At 35.8% G+C, this 22,559-nt stretch overlaps 1 protein-coding gene across 4 annotated transcripts in view; it reads right to left on the reverse strand.

Moving 5' to 3' along the window:
- GSK3B (glycogen synthase kinase 3 beta) overlaps positions 1 to 22,559 on the reverse strand; it is a 194,140-nt gene that overhangs the window by 101,679 nt on the left and 69,902 nt on the right. For all 4 annotated transcript variants that reach the window (XM_042998986.1, XM_042998985.1, XM_007098347.3 and 1 more), the window contains exon 3: positions 3,826 to 3,909. In XM_042998986.1, coding sequence (XP_042854920.1) covers positions 3,826 to 3,909 — 84 coding nt within the window. The remainder of the gene's footprint in view (positions 1 to 3,825; positions 3,910 to 22,559) is intronic.

The raw sequence follows: 22,559 nt of genomic DNA on the forward strand, positions 1-22,559 counted from the left end.
GATATGTAGAGATGTAGAAGTTAAAAGTCAGGATAGAAAGAGAATGAAGAAGGCTCAGGACAGATGAGAATCTATATAAAGATTTGGAAGGATCAGGCATTCAACGAAAGATGGGTAGAAACCCAATGAAAGAAGAGTACACAAACCCAGAGATGAGGCTGAAATCCACAGAGGGAGTAACCAAGAGAGAGAGCAACAGACACACACCAGAGTTAAAGAGGGAAAAGAAATGAGGGGGTGACATAGACCAAGAAAGAGGGACAGAAACCCAGACCAAAACATAGAGAGACCCAGAACCCAGAGTAAAAGGAGCAAAAACCCAGAAAGTAGATGGAGGAGACTAAACAGAAGTGAGACAATAGGCATAGAAGAGACAGAAAACGGTAGAGAGATAATGATGACGATGAAAAGGTTACAAAATATTTCATATCTGAACTCATACATCAACTAAGTCTTTCATCCTTATAATCTTGAAACACTGAATTCTGCTCTTTCTCAACCTCAAAATTTCTAAAATCATCCCCCTAACTGCCTCCTCACATCTCCTTTGGGCTCCTGTTCTGACCACTGATCTCCTGTCCAGATGGTCCCCTAAGGTCTCTGAAACCCCAAAAAGGAACTCTTTTGAATCCAGTCTCTTCATGGAGGCTTTTTATACTGCTTTGCCCTTACACTGCTTTTCCCCAGATCCACTGGATCCCACCCAAAGGCAATGGTTTCCCTACAGCTCTCTCAAATGAGGACTCTTCTCACCCTCAACACATTCTAGGACCAGCAGACAATACTTGGCAAACTGCTGGCTCTTTGCTGTGCTGGTCTCAAACAGCCCCTCTCCCAGAACTCCTAAGAGCTCTATCACATGGCTACACAACTCTATCAACCCAACTTTGTCAATATCATTTCTCCACTTAGCACCCCACTTCCTGACACCACCACCACCACTACATGTGAAATCATACATGTATCTAATGGGTATTTCTATTTGCTTGTCCCAGAGACATCTCAAAACTATTAACTTGTTACTTCCTCCCCCCCAAATTTTTATATATATAAACATAAACACACACACACACGCACACACACAGGCAGTACACCAAGCTTCTCTTCAGACAGAAATCATCTTTAAAGATCTGTAAGAATTTCCTAAGACATTTAGATCTCTTTCTACAACTGTAGTTCTAAGTTCACTCTCAGTAATCTACTGTTGGAGAGTCAGAACTGGTAATAACATACCTAAGCTCCTGGGGTACTTGGGTGGCTCAGTTGGTTAATGTCTGAGTTTTGATTTCGCCTCAGTCACGATCTCATAGATTGTGGGATCAAGCCCTGCCTCAGGCTCCATGCTGAGCGTGGAGGCTGCTTCAGTTCTCTCTCCCCTTCTCTCTCTGCCCCTCCCCAACTAGCGTTCTCTCCTCTCTTGCTCAAAATAAATAAATATTTAAAAACAACAACAACAACAGAACAAACCTGAACTCTCAACCTTAGAGCAGAACCCGTCTTTTCATATGGGACATATTAGTTTATTACCTGGTCTCTTGAGTAATGTTAGCCCTGCCAGAACAATTCAGAAGAATGGAAGTAGAGATGGTGAGGAAAGCAAGAAGAAATCATCTTTTCGGTGGCTAGAAGATCATGGGAGGTCCTGCACCTGTGTATTTCTGCTTATCTTCAGAAAACCTCTTTTTGTTAAGGAAGGATCATTATTTTCAGCAATATATCACAACTTTTTTTTCCCCTTTCTGTTTTGTTAATGAAGCTATCCAAAATTAAGAGGAATCTTTTTTTCACTATGAAAAATTTACAATGCTCAAGAGAAAGTTCTGAGATAAATAAAACATTATAGTTTCTTTTTTATAATAGAGGTTCACTGTCCTTCTGGTTAACCTCCTTTAATAACTTCTCAATTGCTCTTTATCTATAAGACCATTTTTAATAATAAGCAGCTCTAAACAGCAACAGGGAGGAAAATCATCCATTGGGGTACACAAATAATAGTCCACTGTCACTACCAAGGCAGAATTAAGTGAGGGTGAGGGCAGACTATGATCAGGGCTTCCACCAGACCAAAACCAGATAGGTAAGCCTTTTGATGCCACCACAAACACAGCCTTATATTCAAAAGTTTGATATTCTTCTTTTTCTGCTCTTTATATTTGTAAGCATTAAATGAGTTAATATTTGTAAAGTACTAAAAACAGTATCTGCCATATAGGGAGAGCTAATAAAGTAATCAGGAGAAAATGTTTAGGGGCTTTGATAATTCCGACCTCTACTTTCCTCCCTGAGGTATTATTATGTCTAGCATCTAACAACAAAAAGTCATGAGGATGCAAAATTCCATTGTAAGAGTGCTGTGAACATAACAGATGTTCCATAATTTTATTTGGGAAGGGTCAGGAAAAAGTAAAGACATCAAAACAAATAAGATTAAAGACATAACATGCTGTTTGCTAGGTTTTTAAGAAAAAAAAAAAAGTGGCATGAACCTCATAATTGGCTTTAGAAACAAAAGAGCTCAAATACTTATAAAGGCTTACAGTCCCTAATACAAGCACCTGAGAAACAAGAGTCACAAAGGAACCAATTTGCTAATTATCATTGCTAAAACATTAGCTGTGACTCACACTCTCACACACACACACACACACACACACACACACACACACACACACACAAATATATAAATAACATTTATGTATCTACAGAATGTATATCACAGTCTTGGCTTAAGACATAGGCATCTTCCCATATTACAGGCTCTGTCATGAAAAAAATAACTTCTAAGGAAATAACCTAACTAAAATTTAATGGAAAATGATTAAACTCTGATACACTGGGAAATAGTTACATGAAGTAAAAAGAACACTGGGCTTAGTAATCAAGAGGGATTATAGATCTAGGAACTTAAGATAGTATGTGCAACTTGACGTCAAAAATATCAAATGAGCCTATCCAAAGTCATATTTATTTAGCCAAAAAGATTAAGTGGTTTGTTAACTTTCTGGTCTCCCCCCTCACCAGAAACCAGTAAAGTAGAAATTTAAGGAAAATACTGAATCTAGGAAGAAGGGACAGTGAACAGGCAGAAAGAAGAAGGTAAAACAGAAGAAACAGACTTTCTGTGCTTCCATCTCCAGGGAGCACAATGACATTAATTATTATTATTTGAAGAGAAAAACCAAAAGGGTCAGGGATTCACAGTACATGGTCTTCTTAAATTATCCTTTGCTTTCACAAAATTAAATGCAATCATAAATAATGACCATGTATAACAAGCTCTGTAATACTGTACCTTTCTAACTTTCTCCCTCACCAAGGATAGGTTAAATTTGCCTCCCAATGTTGAAGTCTCATTCTGGTCCTACTAAAGTCCTCCTGTTCCCCTTTCCCTCCAATACTTCCACTTAACAAAATGACATCATTTTCCACCCTCTAATAAACAACTAGAACTATCATGTGGCTCCAGAAACGCATAAGGAACGCAGAAGTTTAAAAAATAAATAAATATATGTGTGTGTATGAGTGTGTGTGTTTGTGTGTGTGTGTGTGTAAAGAACTAAAGACAAATGTTCCAAAAAAGAAAATTCTTCAAAATTCATTTCCCTTTATCATCTCATTAACATTTTCTGATATAACTACTGGTAGTCAATGATTATGTCTTGAGCTCAGGATTACTAGGGCTTATGCTTTAGAATTCTTCCATTTAATATTAGCAAAACTGTTTCACTCACTGGGCCGGGGTGGGGGATCGGGTGCAGAACAAGGACTATTTTTAGAATAACAAGTCTATCACAATATTCAGTACACACTTTCTTCAAGACCTACCTTCTCACCACTTGAGTAGAAGAAATAACGCAATCGGACTATGTTACAGTGATCTAGCTTTCTCATGATTTGGAGCTCTCGGTTCTGAAAAGGAAACACATGAAAATATTTTTTAAAGGATAAATGCTATTCACCATATTGACTACGATACTAAAATTTCATAACAATAAACACTACAAAGAACAGGCCATGGACAGGTTATTAAAAAGTATGGTCTAGGGGTTGGGAGGCTGGGCAACATAGGTGAAGGGGATTAAGAGGTACAAAGTGCCCACTGTAGAATAAATAAATCATAGGGATGAAAAGTACAGCACAGGGAATATAGTCAATAATACCATAATACACTTATCGTGGTAAGAATTTCATAATGTATAGAACTGTCAAATCACTATGTTGTACACTTGAAATTAATATAATATTATGTCAATTATACTTCAATTAAAAATTTAAAAACTAAAACAATAACAAAAATTTTCTAAACAAGATAAAATGTATGGTCTGTACTGACCTGCAAACTATTTGTTATTAGTCTATGAACTATTTACTACTGCCTTGCGATAAGATAAACACAGAAATTGAGAATAAGTGCTTAGAATCTTTCACAGCAATTTGACAGAATAATTTCATATTTATGAATCTTAAGAGTGGGGCCTATATTTTGTATTTTTTAATTTCACTTTTCTAGTAATTGATTTGTATTTTATTTTACAAAAATATCAGTCTGATGAACTGGAAATTTTTTTAACTAATACTTCACAACTAATAGCTTGAGAAGCAGTGATCTATATTATGACAGAGATACCTGGAATGAGCTATTACTACTGGAATCTTTCACAACTAATATAAAAATCAAGCTTCTCACTAAACACATAAATTTGGGTGCAAAGAGCTCTTACAAGCCCCACTATCTTCCAAGATATGGTCAAAAAAAAAAAATTCTGAGAGCCCCATAAGAAAGGTTCAGTTGCTAAGTTTTACAGAGTTATAATAGGACATCCCAGAAACTGTACAGTCTTGATAAATTTATAAACCACACAAATAATTTTTCCTTTGGGGAGTTTCAAAGTTATGTTCATTCTTCATGAAAAGAAACCATCAAATAATATGATGGCTTCCTAACAACATAAGTTTTTGCAGTAATAAATTCAAAGAGTATATATTAACAAAGAAGATACATTCCAACAATATACTTGGCTGTCAAAAGTCCAGTTAATAAAGGCAAATTACATAACAGAAAAAATATTAAAAAGTACCAGCTATATGATCAGGAAATATAAAATTTCAGGTAAAATAGTGAATTAGAAGAGCTACAAAACATAAAAGTTAATATACCTGGGAATCTGGATGGAAAAAATGCTTTATGGTTAGAAAAAAAAAGCCAAAAAAAGAGGGGCTGGAGGTTGCACAGCAGATGAGGAGCCTAATCAGCAGAACTATCCTAGAACAGAGTGGGCTCCAGTTCTTAGATGATAGAAGGGGCTCCTGGGTGGCTCAGTCAGTGGCACATCTAACTTCGGCTCAGGTCATGAACTCGCCGTTTGTGAGTTTGAGCCCTGTGTCGGGCTCTTTGCTGACAGCTCAGAGCCTGGAGCCTGCTTTGGATTCTGTGTCTCCCTCTCTCTCTGCTCCTCCCCCACTTGTGCGCTCTCTCTCTCTCTCTCAAAAATAAATAAATGTAAAAAAAAATTTTTTTAAAGAAAATAATTTATGTAATACTAACAAAAAAAAAAAAAATCAAACCTGGACCTACAAATGGCACCTTAAAAAACGAAGGCCATACATGAGAACAGAGAAACAAAACCATGAGAGGTAAGCAAACAAAAAGCAACATGGCACAGGTAATTCCAACCATAACAAAAACCACATAAAATGTAATTAACTAAGCACACAATCAAAGGCAGAGAATGGCAGACTCGATAAGAAAGCAAGCTCCAACTATATTCTCTCTATGATACACACACTTTAGATTCAAAGACACCAACAGCTTGAAAGTAAAAGGATGGAAAAAGATACAGCAAGTAAACAGCACCAAGAGATCTGGAGCAGCAATGTTATTAGCAGACAAAGTAAATTCTGAGAGACAGCGATTTCCCCATTTCCTACCAGATAAAGTCTAAATCACTTCATATTCTGGTTCCTTATTATCAGCTTCATCTTATCTTCCACTCATAACCAACATGATCATAACTAGATCCCACTTCTCACTCTTTCTGACCATATTATCTCATTCCCAATTCTAAACCACTGATCACATCATCACTGAAATGTCTTGATCCCTCCCTTCCACCTACACACATTCTATCCATCCTTGAAGTTCCTATTCAACTCCCACCTCTTTCACAAGGCTATCCCCAGCTGTTCCAACTCACACTAATCTTCTCTAATCTCTAAATTCCTGCAGCACCTACCAATATTTTAGAATTTAGTATATACTTTCTTGGTTTTTATTTTTGTAAACTGTAGTTCAATAGTGTCATGTAAAAGAATGCGTTTCAAAAAGTACCTTATAGAAATCAGATACTAACTACATTGTAGTCACTGTAGGGAAACACAACACACACTCACACAACTTGTCCAACTAACTTACTATACGTGTGCCTTAAGAAAAGCTGAATTTTGTATCTTTCTGTATCAGAGACGGAGCTCTCAAGGCTGGTTACTTTGTCTTTCACAGAGTAAATTCCCTGTTTTTATAATTTCTTCTGCCTTACAACTTGCTGTAGACCAGTATTCTCAAACTGTGGGATCAGCCAATAAGGAAATGAGAAGGGGGTGGGTAAGGAGAAAAGAATAAGAAGTTTAATACAGTAAGACTAAGGACTTTTTCATCAAACTTACTTCAGTTATTTTTCTGTGCACTGGGTTGCAATGTAAAATCTACTTCTTACTACAAGATCATAGTTAAAATTTTATATCCATTGTAGAAAAACAACCTGTCTATAAAGGCAAAATTTTTCCAATACAGAAAAGATAAAAACTTACATGTAAACTATTCTTATCATTCCCACCTAAAACAAGAGAAAACAAAAAGACTGCTCAAGATGGAATAAATAACACACAAGTATAAGAAAACCTGAAAGGTACATTTAAAGGAAAAATTATCCTTTTGGTTTAACCAATAGCCATTAACATATATCCTCCTCTAAAGTAGACAGGGGCTATTGTTCATTTTTACATCATTTGACATCTCACACTTTAAAAAGGGGGGGGGGGAGGGGTACTTCCAAAGCTAAAAGCACTATGTCAAGGGAATCCCTAAAGGGTACTTTACATACCCTATGTAAAATTCAATAAAGGAAAAGCTAACTTTTAGGTGAAGTAACAACCAGAAAGCTTAATAATACTGTAGATGTCAGGTAGGCAGCATATGGCTATCATCTTCTCTTCTTCACCAAATTTCATTCCACTGGATCTTTCCTACCATAGAAAGTTCCATTTTCATAAAATCTAGTAAAATAGGACTGACTTCAAAAGTTTTGCTTCAGGGGTGCTGGATGGCTCAGTCGGTTAAGCGTCCAACTCTTGTTTTCCACTCAAGTCATGATCTCTCAGTTGGTGAGTTTGAGCCCTGCATTGGGCTCTGCACTGACAACAGTGTGGACCCTGCTTGGGATTCTCTCTCTTTCTCTTTATCTCTGACTCCCCCCTGCTTACTCTCTCTCTCTCTCTCAAAATCGATAAACTTAAAAAAAAAAAAAAAGTTTTGCTTCAAAGGCTATTTTTTCCAAAACATACCTTCTTCTTCAGAAACAAATTACCTAAAGTTCCATCATCCTTCTTCTGAAATCACACTAGGACTGAAAAAGTGTTTATTTCAATCCATTTCTAAATCTTTGATTCCAGAGTAAATTCAGATACCCCCAAAGACCCTACAATTGGCTAGAATGTCACCTCAAAATAATTCCCTGTGTACAACAAATATTTTGAAGCTAATTATGTGTCAGAGCCAGGGCTCTGAGCATATAAAAATTCATAGTCCTCACAGTTTTCAATGGGTAAGCAAACCAAACAATTACAATACAATGTGGAAACTGTAGGTCACTCAGATAGTGCAATAGGGTAAATGGGGATTTGGACCTATAAAAATTTTGCTTATTAGTACCTTGAAAAATTTGGGAAAGAGACCTGGTGGAAAGTTTTAAATATAATGCTAAAAAGTTTGAATACTACAAGCCATGAAGAACCACTAATATGTTCTAAGCAAGAGATTTGTTTTGGGAAGATCACTGGTTATCAAAAAAAAGTTTTTTGTTTTTAAGGAGAAGATAAATTAAACTAAGACCTGTACGGAGGTAGAAAGAGTCAACACAGAAGGAAGAGAATGGCTCTGAGAGGCAGATCAACAGTTATTTGATCACATACTGCTACTGCTTTGGTAAATGGAAGGAGGGGAGTGATAACTATCAAACTTCTGACTCATGTGACTATTAACATGGCAATAGAGTTCACTGGCCTAGGAAGCTGTTTTGGAAGAAGGAAGGAATGAGTTCAGTTTGGGACACGTTTAGCTTTAAATGACTGAAGGACACAGATATGGAAAGGTCCAGAAAGCAATCTGATATGTTCATCTTATCCTCTAGCAAGAGGTCTAGATGGTTCTTGAAGCTACAGGAATAGATAAAATTGCCTGTAAAATAAGAAGGAAGTAGCCAGAGTCTCCAGGAGCAGAAAAGTCTATAAAAGAACACTAAAAAAGAAACTGGTTAGGTAGTAAAAACCTAGACGATGGTGTCACATAAGCCCCAAGACAGGTAAGATATTCTGAAGAAGATCCTGGAGAATATGAACATTTAGGCAGACAGATGAAAAGGAATCATACAAGAAACTGAGAATGAGCAAAGCTGTAAAAGATGAATCACCAAAATAATACATTAGAATAAGGGTCAGTCAACATTTTCTATAAAGGGCCAGATTATAAATACTTTAGGCTTGCAGCCCACAGTCTCTGTTGCAATTATTCAACTCTACAGTCAGAAAAGAAAAGCAGTCAACAATATGCAAAGGAATGGGTGGCTATGTATATCCCAATAAAACTTTATTTACAAAAAGAGGCAACAGGCACACAGTTTGCCATCTTTTGTTCTAGAAGCCAAGGAAAGAAAATTCTTTATATATTCAATCTTTTTCACAACTTAGCACGCACGCATGCATGCATACACACACGCACACACGCGCGCACACACACACACACACACACACACACACACACTGTATATATAGTGGACTTTCTAATATCAACTAATGTTCTGGAAGTTTACTATAACATTTTTCTTCTACATTACTATAATTAGACATATATAAATAAATAATCTAAATTGTGAATTAGATATAAAATACATACTGCTCAGGTAGGCTTAAAATCTTCTACAAAGAAATTTCAATTTTGAATCCTCTTTCTCTCTGACCTCACATTCAATCTGTCAAAAAATCCTGCTGGGTTCTACCTTCAAAATATATCCAAGGGGCACCTGGCTGTCTTAGTCAGTAGAGCATGAGACTCTTGATCTTGGGGTTATGAGCTGGAGCCCCACAATCTCTAAAATCTAAAAAAAAAAAAAATTTATATAATTCTCCAAGCTTTTAGCAATTGCACTCTTGGGCACTTACCCCACAGAAACGGAAATTTATGTTCACACAAAAACCTATGGATGAATGTTCATAGCCATATTATTCAGAATAGCTACCAGATGTCTTTCAAAGGGTGAATGGATAAACAAACCATAGTATACTATACTATGAAATACTACTCAGCAATAGAAAAAAACTAATTATTGACATATGCAACAACTTTAATGAATCTCCAGAGAATTATGCTGAGCAAATAAAGCCAATCCCAAAAGGTTACGTACACTATTTATTTCATTGATAAACATTCTTGAAATAACAAAGTTATAGATATGGGAAACAGATTGCTGGTTGTTGCAAGGGTTTTAAATTAGGGGTTAAGAGTGGAGGAATGGCAGGGAGAAAAATAAGTATGGTTATAAGAGGATCCTTGTGATGATGGAACTGTTCTAGTGAATACACAAAACTACACATATAATAAAACTGTATAGAAGTACACACACACACACACACACACACACACACACACACACACAAGTAAATCTGGGGAAATCTCAACAAGACTGGTGGATTGTATTAATGTCAAGATCCTGACTGTGATGCTGTGCTATATTTTGTAAGATGTTACCACTGAGGGAAACTGGGTAAAGGGTACATGGTATCTCTCTGTATTACTTCTACAATTGCAGGTATATTTACAATTATCTCACTACAAAAAACAATAAAAATACATGGGGTGTGTGTGTATCTCCAGGGTGTAATCATTTCTCACTACCTCTCTAGTGCAAGTCTTTCAGCTTCCCTCTGTTCACCTTCCATCTATGTTCAACAAAGCAGGCAGAGTGATCTTCACGTTTTAAAATATAAGATAGACTATGAGATTTCTCTGCTTAAAACCTCCAGCGGCTCCCTACCTTGAAGAGAGTTAAAGCCAAAATCCTTACTATAGTCAACAAGGCTTCTCCCAACTGCCCTACCCATTGGAGAAAACATTTGTAAATCATATATCTGATAAGGAATCTGTATCCAGAATAAAGAACTCTAGTCAACAATAAAAAGCCAAAATGAGCAAAGGAAGGACTTCTGGTCTCCAGCCCAGTATGTAAGGAGCTTGGAAGTCATCCTTCCCATCTTCACAGAGCTGAACAAACTGAAAAAAGTCAACAACTCTTCTTAAATCCATTAAAGAATTGAGGGTTCACGTGGCAAACCACTGCCCTAAAAACTGGAAACAGGCACATATACAGAATCACAGCTTACTGGAGCAGAAACCCAGGAGCAGAAACTGCCTCTGGAGTCAGTACCAGAAGAGGAAAACCTAAACTGTAATGGACAAAGGAGCAGTATGAACAAGTCTGGGAGTTAAGAATTCCAGAGGGGGCCTCCACATGTTTCTCAGTTTTATTTCTAGGAGCCCTACCAGGTCCTTAACAGTGAAAATCTAGGAAATATATGGAGAGGAGATGAAACATTTAAAACAGGCCCAAGAGTATTCTGTTTTGCTTGGGTTTTTGGTTTTTTTTTATGTTTATTTATTTTTGAGAGAGATAGAGTGTGAGTGGGGAGAGGCAGAAAGAGAGAGAGACACAGAATCCAAAGCAGGCTCCAGGCTCTGAGCCGTCAGCACAGAGCCCAATGCGGGGCTCGAACCCACAAACCGTGAGATCATGACCTCAGATGAAGCCGGAGCTTAACCGACTGAGCCACCCAGGCACCCCAGAGTATTCTGTTAAGACCTGCCCTCAAAGAAAACTATTCTACCAGAGCAACTGAACTGGAGGAAAAGAAATACCCAATTCTAGCCTTCTCTAAACTTAGATGTGGGGAAAAAGAAATACCCAATTCTAACCTCTTCCTATGTGTGAGAAGAGAGATATAAAACTCTAGCCCCTTCTAGCCTTCTTATCTCACCTATGAGAGGGGAGGAGGATTAAAAAACTGAAAAAGCATTTGTAAAGGTCAAGCCCTAAAAAAGACCTATTACCTAAATAACTTTTAGTGAATATATAACCAGCTTTCAACAAAAAATTTACAAAAAAATACTAAAAGACTAAAATTAAAGTGTGACTACACATAACAGGCATCAGAATCACTGAAATTTAGTGGAGATGTTCAAATTATCAGACCAGGAATTTAAAACAATTAATATAGTAAAGGCTCTAATGGAAAAAGTAGGTAACACAAAAACAGATGGGTAATATAAGCAGAGAGAGATGGAAACTTTAAAAAGAGTCAAAAGTAAATGCCAGAAATCAAAATCACTGTAACAGAAACTAACAATGCCTTTGATGGGCTCATGAATACACTGGACATGGCCAAGGAGAGAACCAGTAAGCCTAAAGAAATGTCGATAGAAATTTTCAAAACTGAAATGCAGAGAAAAATAAAAAATAAAATATAACTGACTATCCAAGAACTATGAGGCAATTACAAAACCTGTAATGTATGCATAATGAGAATACCACAAGGCAAAGAGACAAAGGAACAGAAAAAACACTTGAAGCAACAACTGAGAATTTCTCAAAATTAATGTCAGATACCAAACCACACATGCAGGAAGCTCAGAGAACATAAGGAAGGATTAATACCAAAAAATCTACAGCTAGGCATATCATTTTCAAAATGCAAAAGATCAAAGAGAAAGAAGAAATCTTGAAAGAAGATGGGGAGGGAGGCGACCTCACCCACAGACAAGCAAAGATAAGAACTGCACTGAGCTTCTTTTCAAAAGTCATGCAAACAAGAAGAGTGAAAGTAAAATATTTTAAACGTTGAAAGAAAAAAATCTAGGATTCTGCATCCAGTGAAATTATTATTCAAATGTGGAGAAATACAGACTTTCTCAGAAAACAAAAATTAACAGAATTTGTCAACAGTAGACCTGCCATCCAAGAAATGTTAAAATAAAATATTTACCAGAAGAACGGAAAATGACATAGGTAAGAAATCTGTATCTTTGTAAAGAAAGAAAGAGTATTAAAGAATAATGAAAGTAGAATATATTTTACTTTTCTTATTCTTAATTGATCTAGCTGTAACAGTTTGTTCAAAATAACAGCAGCAATAATGTATTCAGTGATTATAGCTTATGGATTAGTGAAACTAATGACAGTAATATTATATGGAATGAGAAGGAGAAATTGGGAATACTCTGTCATAAGGTAATTGCACTATCCCTGATTAGTACAGTCTCCTTAAAAGTACACTTCGAAAAGTTGTAAATGTACACTGTAGACTCAATGGGAAAAGATACTGGCAAATGACATATCAGATAAAGGGTTAGTATCCAAAATCTATAAAGAACTTATCAAACCCAACACCTCAAAAACCCAAATAATCCACCGAAAAAATGGGCAAAAGACATGAATAGACACTTTTCCAAAGAAGACATCCAATTGTCTGACACATGAAAAATGCTCAACATCACTCATCACCAGGGAAATACAAACCAAAACCACAATGATATACACCTCACACCTGTCAGAATGATTAAAATTAACAACTCAGGCAACAACAGATGTTGACAAGGATGTGGAGAAAGAGGAACCCTTTTGCACTGTTAATAGGAATGCAAACTGGTGCAGCTACTCTGGAAACAGTATGGAGGTTCTTCAAAAAATTAAAAATAGAGCTACACTACAACCCAGCAATTGCACAACTAGGTATTTATCCAAAGGATACAGGAGTGTTGATTTGAAGGGGCACATGCACCCCAATGTTTACAGCAGTACTATCAACAACAGCCAAAGTATGGAAAGAGTCCAAATGTCCACTGACTGATGAATACATAAAGAAGATGTGGTATATAGATATACAATGGAATATTACTTGGCGATTAAAAAAAAAATGAAATCTTGCCATTTGCACAACATGGATGAAACTAGAATGTATTACACTAAGCGCTACACTAAGCGAAATAAGTTAGTTGGAGAAAGACAGATATCATATGATAGGGGAAGGGAAGCAAAAAATAAGATAAAAAAGAAGAGGGAGATAAACCAAACCATAGGAGACTCTTAACTACAAAGAACAAACTGAGGGTTGCTGGTGAGGTGTTGAGTGGGGGTAAAGGCTAAAGGGGCAAGGAGCACTTACGGAGGTCACTTGTTGGGATAAGCACTAGATGTTATATATAAATAAATCACTAAATTCTATTCCTGAAATTTTAAAAAAATGTTGAGGTTGGAAAGCATGAAAGAAGAGTAACAAAAATTTGACATTTTTTTATAATTGGAACTTCTACTTTTGTGTGCTTGAAATTTTCTATAATAAAAAGTTAAAAAAATATATTCAAAAATAAATGCTAGAAACCAAATACATTTTGATTAATATATTTCAGAGAGAGGAGGAAAAAGTGGAATCAAATAAAATGCTCAGTTAAAAACAGATAAAACAGAAAAAGAAAGGAAGACAAAAGAAGAAACAAGGGCACTGAATAAAAACAGCAACAAATATGGCAAAACTATGATCCAACTATATCAATAATTTCCTTAAACATCAAAAGCCTAAATATACTGACATGAAAGACAGAGACTGTTAGTGCGTTTAAAAAATAAACTTACACAATGTCATGTCAATTATATCTCAAGTTTTAAAATAAAACTTGATAAAAAAATTAATTTTAAAAAGACTCAACTATATATAATCTACAAGAAACTCACCTTAAAGGACACAAATACATTTTAAAAAAGGGATGGACACAATGAGAAAACTACAGACCAATATTCCTGATGAATACTAATACAAAAACCTTCGAAAAAATACTAGCAAACCAAACTCAATAGCACACTGAAAGGATTATAAGCCACAACCAAGTTTTATACCTATAATGCAAAGATTTATACATGGAACTCAAGAATGGTTCTACATACAAAAATCAATCAATGAAAACATACCACGTTAGCAACATGAAGGACAAAAGCCAAATGACCATCTCAATTGGTACAGAAAAAGCATTTAACAAAACTCAACACTGTTTCATGATAATCATGTTCACCAAACTAGGAATAGAAGGAAACTGCCTCAGTATGTTATACATGATGAAAAGCCCACTGTTAATGTATTCAAAGCCGAAAAAAATTGAAAGCTTTCCCTCTAAGATCAGGACCAAGGCAAGGATGCCCATTTTGCCACTACTATTCAACAAAGTACTTAAAATCATAGCCAGAGCAATTAGACAAGAAAAATAAATAACAAAAGGTATCCAAATTGGAAAAGAAGCAAAATCATCTCTGTTCACAGAGGGATGATCTTAGGCGTAGAAAACTCTAAAGAATTAAAAAAGAAAAGGCTATTACAACTAAGATATGATTTCAGCAAAGTTTTAGATACAAACTGAACACTTAAAAATTGGTTCTATTGATTGCTCATTTGAACAATCAAAAAAGAAAGCAATCTCATTTACTATAGCATCAAAAAGGATAAAATGCTTAAGAAAAAAAAACCCAACTGGGGCGCCTGGGTGGCTCGGTTGGTTAAGCGTCCAACTTCGGCTCACGTCATGATCTCACGGTCCGTGAGTTTGAGCCCCGCGTCAGGCTCTGTGCTGACAGCTCAGAGCCTGGAGCCTGTTTCAGATTCTGTGTCTCCCTCTCTCTCTGCCCCTCCCCTGTTCATGCTCTGTCTCTCTCTGTCTCAAAAATAAATAAATGTTAAAAAAAAAAAAATTAAAAAAAAAAAGAAAAAACCCAACCAAGGAGGTAGATTTATACACTGAAAATTGTTAAGACACTGCCAAAAGAAATCAAAGAAGATAGGAATAGATGGTAAGACATTCCATGCTTGTAGCTTAGAAGACTTAGTAACATTAAAATGTCAATACTACCCAAACCCATATAGAGATTCAGTGCAATCCCTATCATAATGCCAATGGCATTTTTTGCAGGAATAGAAAAACCAAATCCCAAAATTTATATAGAATTTGAAGAGACCCCAAATAACCAAAACAATCTTGAAAAAGAAGAACAAAGTTGGAAGTCTAATACTTCTTAATTTGAAAACAAACTACAAACCAATAGTAATCAAGACAGTATGGAATTAGCAGAGAGACAAATACATAGACAACTGGAACAGAAAAGAAAAACCAGATATAAACCCTCATGTATGGCCAAATAATTTTCAACAATAGTGTCAAGACTACACAATGGGAAAAAGACAGTTTCTTACCCTTATGGGTGTTGGAAAAACTGGACTAAGAAGCAAAAGAATGAAAATAAAACTTTACCTTACACCACACACAAAAATTAACTCAAAAGGGATTGAAGACCTAGACATGATACCTAAAACTATAAAAATCCTATAAGCAAATATAGGGGAAGAGCTTCAGAACACTGGAGATGGCAATGTACTTGATTTTTGGTGACTGTTTTATTTCACTTAGCAATAATATCCTTAAGGTTCATTCCTTGTTGTTGCAAGTGATAGGGGACACCAAAAAGTGCAAACAACTAAAGCAAAAATAAGACAAATGGGACTATGACAAACTTAAAAACTTCAGACTGTCAATGGGAACAATAAAAGCACAAACTCCCTTATGTGGACTCCTTAAAAAACGAACAAAAAGGTCAAACTCAAAGAAACAGAGTAGAATGGTGATTACAAGGGGCTGGGGGAGTGGGAAAGATGGAGTCTTCAGTTATAAAATGAAGAAATTCAGGGAATCTAATATACAACATGGTAAGGATAGTTATTGTATAGCTGAAATTTGCTAAGAGAGATCTTAAATGTTGTCACCACATGCACATGTGCAAAAACAGGTAACTATGTGAGATGAGGAATATGCTGATTAACCCGACTGAGGCAATTATTTCACAACGCATACACAGATCATCATGCTGTACACTTTAAATATATGCAATTTTATGTCAATTAGACCTCAATAAAATGGGGGGGGGGAGAGTTCAGCAAAATACAAACTTAGAAGAAATAGTTACGATGGTAAATTTAATGTTATATATATATTTTTTAAGTAAAGGGATGGAGAATGTACACTGTACTAAGAGTAATCAAAAAAACTGGAGTAGTTATATTAATTTCAGGCAAAACAGACTTCAGAGTAAGGATAATTTTCAGGGATAAAGGGGGGCATTACATAATGAAAAAGTGATCAATTCTTGAAGAAGACAACAATTCCTAATGTGAATGCACCTAACAAAAGACTATCAAAACACTTGAGGCAAAAACGAATCGAATCATGAGGAGAAATAGACAAATCCGTTATTATAGAGACTTAAACACCCCTTTATCAGTTACTGACAGATCCAGCAAACAGAAAATCAATAAGGACACAGTTGAACTGAATGACACTATTGAGCAACTGGATCTAATAAACATTTATAGAAAAATGTATCCAACAACAGCAGAATACATCCTCAATTTGATAAAGAACATCTGCAAAACTCTACAGCTAACATACTTAATGAGAAGAAACTGGGTGTTTTCCTACCAAGATCAGGAACAAGAGAAAAAAAGACTTCACTCCCATTCAACACTGTACAGAATACAAGAAGAAAAAAAAAAAAAAAAAAGGAAATAAAAGGCATCCAAATTGGAAGAGAAGAAATGAAATTATCTTTGTTTACAAAGATTGTAAAAATCTGCTTGTAAAAATCTCAAAAAATCAACAACAAAACCTCCTGGAACTATTAAGTGATTATAGCAAGATTGCGGGTACAAGTTTAAGGTACAAAAGTCAAATGCTTTCTTATATACCAGTAATAAAAAATTTGGAATTTGGAATTAAAAACAGTACAATTTATGTTAGCACCCCCCACAAATGAAATGCTTAAGTATAAATCCAATAAAATATGTGTAAAATTTACATGAGGACACCCATAAAACCCTGAGGAAAGAAATCAAAGATCTAAATAAACAGAAACATATTTCATGTGCATGGATAGGAGAACTTAATACTGTCATGATGCCAGTCCTTTCTAACATGATCTATACTCAATGCAATGCCAAACAAAAAACCCAGCAAGTTATTTTATGGAAACCCAGTAGTGAACACAATATTGAAGAACAACCAAAAGACTGTCACTGAATGACTTCAAGACTTACTATATAAAGCTACAGTTAAAAAAAAAAAAAAGTGAGGGGCACCTGGGTAGCTCAGCTGGTTAAGCGTCCAACTCTTGATTTAGGCTCAGGTCATAATCTCACAGTTCGTAGGTTCAAGCCCTGCATTGAGCTTTGCACTGATAATGTGGAGCCTGCTTGGGATTCTCTCCTGTTCTGTCCTTCCCCCACTCATCCCACCCCCCCTCTCAAAATAAATAAACTTAAAAAAATGTTTAAAAAAAAAAGTGATAAACAAATAGGTCACTAGAAAAAACACAGAGCCCAGAAAAGCCACCAAATACACTCAATTGAACTTTGACAAAGGGTCAAAGGCATTTCAATGAAGAAAGGATATTCTTTTCAACAAACAGTACTGGAATAACTGACAGTCACAGGAAATAAATGAATGTAATCACAGATTTTATAGCTTTCACAAAAATTAACTTAAAATATATCATAGACCTATCTGTAAAAGGCAAAACTACAAAACATCTAGAATACAACATAGTAGACAACCTAGGTGTCCTTGGGTTTGGCAGTGACTTTTTATTTATTTTATTTTATTTATTTTAAGAGACAGCAAGTGCAAGGGGGGGAAGGGGGAGACAGAGGGAGGGAGAAAAGAGATAATGAAGAGGTGGGGGGAGAGAGAGGGAGGGAGAATCTTAAGCAGGTCCCATGCTCAGTACACAGCCCAACATGGGGCTCAATCCCACGACCCTGGGATCTTGACCTCAGCTGAAATCAAGAGTCACACACTCAACTGAGCCATCCACATACCCCTGGCAGTGACTTTTCAGATGCAACACCAAAAGCATAATCTATGAAAGAAAAAATTGAGAAATTGAATTTTTATTAAAACTTAAAACTTCTAATGAAAAAATAAGTTACAGCCTGGAAGAAATCTCTGCAAAACATGTATCTGAGAAAGCACTGTTATCCTATTAAAAAAAAAAAAAAAAAAAAAAAAAAACAAAACTCTTAAAACTCAACAATAAGAAAACAATCATTAATAAGCACTGATATGAACAGACACCTCATCAAAGAAGATATACAGACAGCAAATAAGCATATGAAAAGATGCTCAACACCATATGTCATCAGAGAATTGCAAATTAAAACATCAATTAGATACTACTGCTCTACTATTAGGATGGCTAAAATTTAAAACACTGACAACACCAAAGCCTCATGAGGATGTGGAACAATAGAAAAATCTCATTCACTGTTAGTGGGAATGCAAAATTATTCTTTACAGTTGCTTTGGAGGATATTTGGCAATTTATTGAGAAACTAAACAAACTCTTATCACACAATCTAGCAACTGTGGTACTTGGTATTTAACCAAATGAACTGAAAACTTATATCCACACAAAAACCTGCACATTAATGTTTACAGCTGCTTTAGTCATAACTGTTGAACTTGGAAGTGACCAAGATATCCTTCAATAGGTGAATGCATAAACATGGATAAACAAACTGCAGTACATGAATACACTGGCATACTTACTCAGTGCTAAAAAGAAACAAGCTATCATGCCACAAAAAAACTTTGCAAGCACATTAAATATCTAGTTAAGTGAAAAAAGCCAAGTTGAAAAGGCTATATGCTGTATGATTTCAACTACATAACATTCTAGAAAAGGCAAAACTATGGAAACAGTAAGAAAAAAAATCAATAGGGTTGGGGAAAGAGGGAAGAGAGAGGAATGAAAAGGTAGAGAGCTCAGGGAACTTTTAGGGTAGTGAAACTATTCTGTAAGACCCTGTAAGAGTGGACATATGTCATTATACGTTTGTCAAACTCACAGACAAAACACAAAGATTGAACTATAATGCAAACTACAGTTTTTTAATTACTAATAATGTACCAATATTGGTTTAATTGTAACAAGTCTACATAAATGCAAAATGTTAATAACAGGGAAAACTGAGGAGGAGGGGAGTATGTATGAGAACACTGTACTTTCCACTGATTTTTCTACACAACTAAAACTGCAAAATAAAGTCTATTACACATGAAAAGATGCTCAACATCACTCATCATCAGGGAAATACAAATCAAAACTACAATGAGCTACCACTTCACACCTATCAGCATGGCTAAAATCAAAAACACAAGAAACAACAGGTGTTGGTGAAAGTGTGAAGAAAAAGGAACCCTCTTGCACTGTTGGTGAGAATGCAAAATGCATTCATGCAGTTACTCTGGAAAACAGTATGAAGGGTCCTCAAAAAGTTAAAAAAAAAGAACTACTTTATGGTCCAGTAATTGCATTACTGGATAGTTACCCAAAATATATAAAAACATTAATTCAAAGGGATACATGGACCCCTATGTTTATAAGCAGCTTTATTTACAATAGCCAAACTATTGAAGCAACCCAAGTGTCCATGTATAGATGAATGGATAAAGATGTGATATGTATACACAATGGAATATTATTCAGCCATAAAAAAATGGAATCTTGCCATTTGCGATGACATGTATAGAGCTAGAGTATAATGCTAAGCAAAATCAGTCACAGAAAGACAAATCCCATATGATTTCACTCATATGTGGAATTTAAAAAAAAATGAGCAAAGGAAAAAAAAAAAAGCAAGCAAGTGTAAGCGAGAAGCACAAACCAAGAAACATACTTTCAACTACTTTGTCAAAGATTAACTACGTATGTGTAGGTTTATTTCTGAGCTCTCTATATTCTGTTCCATTGATCTATGTATCTTTTTTTAATGCCAATACCATACTGTTTTGATTACTATAGTTTGTAATAGAATTTGAAACCTGAGAATGTGAAGCTTCTAGCTTTGTTCTTCTTTTTCAAGATTGCTTTGGCTATTCAGTTTTTCGTGGTTCCATACAAATTTTAGGATTATTTTCTATTTCTTTAAAAAATACCAATGAAACTTTTAGAGGGATTATACTAAATTTGTAGGTTACTTTGGGTAGTATGGACATTTAAACAATACTGATTTCTTCCAATCCATGAGCACAGAAAGAGTATCATTCCATTTGTGTCATCTTCAACTTCTTTCATTATTGTCTTGCAATTTTCAATATAGAGTCTTTCACCTTGTGGTTAAATGTATTCCTAGGATTTTGTCCTTTCTAATGCAATTGTAAATGAGACTGCTTTCTTTATTTCTCTTTCTGATAGTTCATTATTGACATACAGAAATGCAATTGATTTTTGTGTATTGATTTGCATATCCTGCAACTTTACTGAATTCATTTGTTCCAAAAGTTTTCTCGATGGAATCTTTTTTTTTTTTTTAATGTTTTTTATTTATTCTTGAGAGAGCTAGAGAGAGAGAGAGATCCAGGAGGGAAGGGCAGAGACAGAGAGGGAGACACAGAATCTGAAACAGGCTCCAGGCTCTGAGCTGTCAGCACAGAGCCCAACGCAGGGCTTGAACTCAGGAACCGTGAGATCATGACCTGAGCCAAAGTCGAACACTTAACCAATTGAGTCACTCAGGAGCCCCTCTACACATAATTTTAAAAGCAAAATCAACAAGACCGTTCCACACGAAACTTTGTAGTCTCTAAAAATTCAATTCAATTAAAAAATTTTACTAGTCATACCTACACACTTAGGAAAGTAGCACTATCCTTATAAGGACTGGTATGGTAATTATGAAAATGTGTCTCTTAGATCTCCCACTATAGGGAGCATCATTGATCAACGGCCCAGGTGCTGAGCTTTCAAAGCCATTCCCTTGTTCAGGCCATACCAAGCTACCCATGTGCTGTTTCCAGAAACTGACTGAGCATAGCAGATGTATTTAATGGAGATCTTTTCCCAGGAGACAATGGATTCCTCTGATAGTCAACCTTGGGCTGAGACTTCCCCCCACCGGTTTTGCTAGAATTTCCTTAGAGCTGCATGGCAGTGTAAGATTTTTCCTACCTGCTGTCTTTCCTGCTCCCCAGAGGTTAAGACCTGATTTCTAGCTTCCCTTGATAACAAGTTTCTATGACCCAAAGAATATAGCTCCATATGGCATAAGTAAACTTTTCAAGTTGCCTGTCAGTTTTATCAGGAAATAGATTTTCCACAAATGACTTAAAAGAGTTACATAAATACAATTAGGTGCCTCAAAATAAGACTACCCAATTTAATAGAAAGTAAAACAAACAGGTAAAAATCCAAAGTGAATAGCCATTTGTAGTAATTCAAATGCCTAAAAACAACTCAGTTATAAGGAGTTTTAGAATTCAGAAAATGTGGGGCACCTGGGTGGCTCAGTCAATTAAGCATACAACTCCTCATCTTGGCTCAGTTCATAATCTCATGGTTTAGTTCATGAGTTTGTGAGTCCTGCATTGGGCTCTGCACGGAGCATGGATCCTGCTTCGGGTTCTGTCTCTCCCTCTCTCTGCCCCTTCCAAGCCTGCAGTCTCTCTCCCTCTCTCAAAATAAATAAATAAACTTTAAAAATAAATAAAATTCAGAAAATGGTCTCATAATACATTGTTTCATTTGATTTATACAACATTGAAGGGGAAAAAAAGGAACACAATAATGACTTCTTTTCTGTGCCAAACAGTGAGCTGGGGCATTGCTGTAGTAGCATTCTCATTTCATAGATGATGAAACTGAGACTCAAAAAGTTAATAAATATACTCTAGTTTACAAAACTACTAATGTAAACAACAAGGTCTTCTTTCTTCTATGGTGTCTCCACAACATCATGCAGAGAATAATCATATCTTCAAGGATCAAACCAGGCATTATTTCTCCTCACTCTCGAAAATGGTATATATTACAAGTAGGGCTCTATTCACTCTCTATTCACAATAGAACAACAGTGACACTTCACACCTCCACTCCCATATCTAACCACAGAACAAGTGAAACCAAGCAGGAGACCTGAAACCTATGACTTAGTTCAAAGGGAGAAATGAAATTAATAGTTTATGAAGCTAAGATCATTAATTAATTAAAAATGCAACTAACCAATTTTCAAATTAGAAAAGCTGGCCTCAACAAGTGTCAGTAGCTTTTGGGATTGATTAATCTTCTCTCTGCTCTAATATCAAAGGTCTCCTACATAAGGTACCTAGCTGGACTTTACCTCTACAAAACCACAAGAGCATTTTCTATAAC

Source organism: Panthera tigris, chromosome C2 (genome assembly GCF_018350195.1).
Source record: "Panthera tigris isolate Pti1 chromosome C2, P.tigris_Pti1_mat1.1, whole genome shotgun sequence".
Lineage (NCBI taxonomy): Eukaryota > Metazoa > Chordata > Mammalia > Carnivora > Felidae > Panthera > Panthera tigris.